The sequence below is a fragment of the Vicia villosa genome, linkage group LG7 (assembly GCF_029867415.1).
Source record: "Vicia villosa cultivar HV-30 ecotype Madison, WI linkage group LG7, Vvil1.0, whole genome shotgun sequence".
Taxonomy (NCBI): Eukaryota; Viridiplantae; Streptophyta; class Magnoliopsida; order Fabales; family Fabaceae; genus Vicia; species Vicia villosa.
Window position 1 is genome coordinate 89,871,842 of NC_081186.1, and position 4,780 is coordinate 89,876,621.

The 4,780-nt window shown below is 31.5% G+C and overlaps 1 protein-coding gene across 1 annotated transcript; it reads left to right on the forward strand.

Annotated features, from left to right (window-relative positions):
* Positions 1-2,280: 2,280 nt before the first annotated feature.
* LOC131619651 (desmethyl-deoxy-podophyllotoxin synthase-like) lies at positions 2,281-3,976 on the forward strand. Its single transcript, XM_058890725.1, has 2 exons — positions 2,281-3,177; positions 3,350-3,976. Exons 1-2 carry the CDS (start codon positions 2,281-2,283, stop codon positions 3,974-3,976), a joined length of 1,524 nt encoding a protein of 507 aa, XP_058746708.1.
* The last annotated feature ends 804 nt before the right edge of the window (positions 3,977-4,780 follow it).

A 4,780-nucleotide genomic window follows, 5' to 3' on the forward strand; every position in this document is an offset into this window, starting at 1 on the left:
CATTTATGATTTTTTGTTTTTTAAATATCTTGTGTTTGAACGTTTGAATAACACCATATATATATATATATATATATATATATATATATATATATATATATATATATATATATATATATATATATATATATATATATATTCGTAAATATCTACTCTGTGGTATTTTCTTTATCTTATAATTAACAAAAATACACATATGAGAAGAAAACAAAAGGACAGCATGTCAATATAACACTTCTTTTTAGAAATGTGAGATATTTGTTTGTATCTATAGATATGAGAAGAAAGAATTATGAACAAATATAAATCCAATGCTAGCTAATAAGAGACATTTGCAATGTTAAGATTAGAGCCGGCAGCATAAGCAACGGTAATACATATGAAATGAAAATGAAAGGTTTAACATTGCACTTAATTACAATCATACGAGTTAAGTGTTTTAGCTGGTTCTAAATGTTTTCTCTCAATAATCAAGACAAGGGCATCATGCCAATAATACAAATGAATACTAAGTCTACATGTACAACCACCATGTATATCAAATTAAAAATGGTTAACATAGATTTTCATTAAAAATATATATTTTTATTATTCTGAAGAATCTAATATAGTTAAATCGTACGGCTTTCACATATGTTTAACATACAATATAAATATTTTATATGACTTATGAAATACATCATCGGATTTCATGCTCACATGATAAAACATTTCAAATCAAGCTAGAAATCTTTATTGATTTTAACTATAGTATCATAGGAATGCGTTGGTCTGAAAATTTAACTTCAATTTTCGGTATAGAAAATGCAAGAAATGAGTGAAATTGCTAAGTATAAGATGATCAACTTAGAGTTTTGACATAATGATTATTTTGACTAGGATGGTGAGTAATGGTGGGAACATGTCAGACCAATTAACTGTAGCTTACAGCCTAACCTACATAGGTTTTTTTTAAGTAGAAAAGACCTAATTTTTTTTTATAAACCTATTTAGTTAAATTTGTGTAATCAAAATTTGCAAATTTTATCATTAATCCTTATAGAACTCAAAGTATCCAAATCACAAAGAGAAACGAATTTGTTAACATGTATGAATTTGTGCCCCTTTCGCAATTCTTTAATCATAGCATTCAATTTATTTTACTTTTATTTATAATCTTTGTATATTTTGTCCCATTGAGCAATCCTTCATTGTTCCAATTGGAATTTTTATCCAATTTATTTATATTTAAACATCAATACTCAAGCACAAACACTTTTTCTTCAACTATTTTGCACAAATTGTCCATATAATTTTTTTGAGTTTAATCCATTAAGTGAATTTTTTTTTACATAATCAAACTTAACACATTTCATTCATCAAACAAGGTTCAATACAAGAAGGTATCATATTAAAGAACCTACGCCTAGTCCAAAAGTTACCGTAGGAAGATGGGTTTGAGGAAGATGTGTTGTTTCCACCATGTCAACACTATAAAGTTTGTTGTAGTTTTAAAAAAAAGGTTTTGGAAATGAGATGAATTTCTGGAAAATGGTATGAATATTACAAGAATGACATAAATTTTTTGACAATGATATGAATGTTGTTGAGGTTGGTATTTGTATTTGTTAAAGTTTGTTTGAAGTCTCACATTACTTAGGTTTTTGAACTGTTGGGTGTATAAATATGTGAGGGCAACCTCACCTCTTGAGCTAGCTTTTGAGGTTGAGATTCAAGCATATTTAACATGGTATTAGAGTCGGGTTAAGAACTGCAATATGAGCATTTGGTTGAAAACATAAAAGATATATTTTAAAAATTGAAATCATAAAAAATTTAAATAAAATTAAAAACATCATTTATTAGATTTGAGAATTTCCATTTTTTTTTTACGATTATTGAACATTCCACTAATATAAATTACTCACATTTTTCTTTGAAGATCTAAACCGGCCCTCTAAACTAATATGTCTTGCATAGAAATTTAATTAATATTGATAATGTTAAACCTTTCCACATTCATATTTAGATGTTCATTCGATATTATATTAAAATAATTAATAACTAGGCTACATATAATGAAACCATCTTTGGCACAATTTTTAGTGAATAAGTTGACTTAGTTTCAATAACTTCCTTCTCTTTTCAAATGTATAGGTATATACTCTATACATATAATACATTATTTTTGTACTATGCATTTATCCTTTTGTTTTCTTTCCTAATATCTATAGATATATAACCAACAATGAATCTCTTGCATATCACCATTTGCTCTCTCCTCCTATATACATTTCCCTCATGGAATTCTTACCCTTCCTTTTATTTTCAACTAGTTTCATTCTCTTCCTCATACAAATTCTAAAAGCAAGAAAAAGAATACCAAAGGTCACAAACAAGACACACAAAATCCTACCACCTGGTCCATGGAACCTTCCAATCATAGGAAGCATCCACCACCTTATTGGCTCTCTACCTCACCACCGTTTGAAACATCTCTCCAAAATCCATGGCCCTATCATGCACCTTAAACTAGGTGAAGTATCAACCATAGTAATTTCTTCACCTAAATATGCCAAAGAGATTCTCAAAACCTATGACTCCATCTTTGCTCAAAGACCACATCAAATAGGAGCAGACATCATGTGTTACGGTTCCACCGACATCGCGACGGCACCTTACGGGAGCTATTGGAAACAACTAAGAAGAATATGTTCACAAGAGCTTCTTTGTACAAAACGTGTGAGATCATTTCAATCAATTAGAGAACAAGAAGTATCTCATTTAATAAAATATATTTCTAACAACATTGGATCATGCATTAACGTAAGTGAAAAAGTTACATGCATGACAAGTGCAATAACTTCAAGAGCTGCTTTTGGTAAAATATGTAAAGATCAACAAGAGTTTCTTTTGTTGATTAAGAAACTTATAAAACTTGCTGAAGGTTTTATTGTTGTTGATTTGTTTCCTTCTCAAAAGTGGTTGCATGTGATTAGTGGAATGAAGCCTAAGTTGGAGGAGTTGCATAAAAAATTTGATAATATTATTGAAAATATTATCAAAGAGGCTGTGGAAAAGAGTTATGATGAAGGAGAGACAGTAGAGGGGTTTCTTTCTGTTCTTCTTAGGATTAAAGATGATGATGATGCTCTTGAGTGTCCTTTAACTATCGATAACATCAAAGCTGTTATTTTGGTAAGTTGTATGAATTACATGCAGACCGTCTTTGAGGATGTGCAAGAACGACATACAGAGCGTCACAGGGCCTCTTAAAAGTTTGAGAGGGCGCTGATTATATGTTTTCTTCTTTCGCATCAAACTTTTAGTTTATAATAAATACTAATGTTTTTTCATTTCTATGGTGTAGGACATGTTTGTTGCAGGAAGTGATACATCATCTGCAATCATAGAATGGGCCATTTCAGAAATGCTGAAAAACCCAACAGTGATGATCAAAGCTCAACAAGAAGTAAGACAACATTTTGGCACCAAAGGTTACATAGATGAAACATCACTTCAAGAACTCAAATATCTAAAAGCAATCATCAAAGAAACACTTAGATTACACCCTCCTTTCCCTCTTCTTCTCCCAAGAGAATGCAGAGAAACTTGTGAGATTAATGGATACACAATACTTGAAGGAAACAAAGTTATAGTAAATGCATGGGCGATTGGAAGAGATCCTGAGTATTGGACTGAAGCAGAGATGTTTTTTCCAGAGAGGTTTTTGGATTCTGGAATTGATTATAAAGGTTCGAATATCGAATATATACCGTTTGGTGCTGGAAGGAGAATTTGTCCGGGGATTTTGTTTGGCGTGTCGAGTATTGAACTTTCTCTTGCTGAACTTCTTTACCATTTTAATTGGGAACTTCCTAGTGGAGTAACTATGGAAAATCTAGAAATGACTGAATCTTTGAGTTCTTCGTCGAGAAGGAAAACTGATCTGATACTAGTTCCTGTTTCTTGCTTCAATAATGTACCTGCTTCGTAAGGGATTTGGATTTTGTTGCAGTCGAGTTTCCAACAGTCAGTTTTAATGCACTATTCTATATTTCTGTTATATATGTGTTGTGTGCATTATGTTGTATATGTTTGCATTGTTATGCAATGACAATTTGGTTTTTTGGAAGTGGATAAAACTATACACATAACATAGTCATAATCAAACAAACATAATAGAGAACATTCCTTTTTTTTAGAGAAAGTACAACAGGAAGATGAGATTCAAAACTAAGAACCAACCTAAAGATGAGTACAAAAGGCCATGGCTAGTAGTTAAATCCTGCTACATTTTTCTCTTTTTAGCATGTGATATTCCAATATTATCAAGAAACAAAGAATCATCAGAGGAAGAAGAACTAGAGCTTTCACTATCGCTGAAAGAAAGCTTTCTTTTTACCATGTCAATTGGATTTGCATGCTGCCATGCTACTGAAGAGCTTGGAGCTGGATCCTCAGTCTTCTTCGCAATTCCAGAAACAGCTTTCTTTTCATGTACTCTTCGAGGCATGCACTCATCATAGTCATCTTCAACGTTTATGATCTCAATATTCTTTGCCGGTTTCATTGTTCCCTTACCTGACACAAAAGAGATATGTATTTAAGCTTACATAACATTTGTCAAACATCAAGAAGAAATCACAAAAAAAAAATTATAAAGTACTAGCGTTCAACAAATGTGTGCATAATTTTCATACTCGATGATGCATCTCCTTTGTTCTGCAGCTGAATACCAGCAGCAACTCCAACAGAATGGTGGGCATCTTCATCTTTTCTATCGTTCTCCATTGCGCGA

Coding starts and splice junctions, on each gene's coding strand:
- LOC131619651 (XM_058890725.1), top strand. CDS start 2,281: ATGGAATTCTTACCCTTCCTTTTATTTTCAACTAGTTTCATTCTCTTC. Junction 3,178..3,349: donor ACATCAAAGCTGTTATTTTG/GTAAGTTGTATG, acceptor TCTATGGTGTAG/GACATGTTTGTTGCAGGAAG.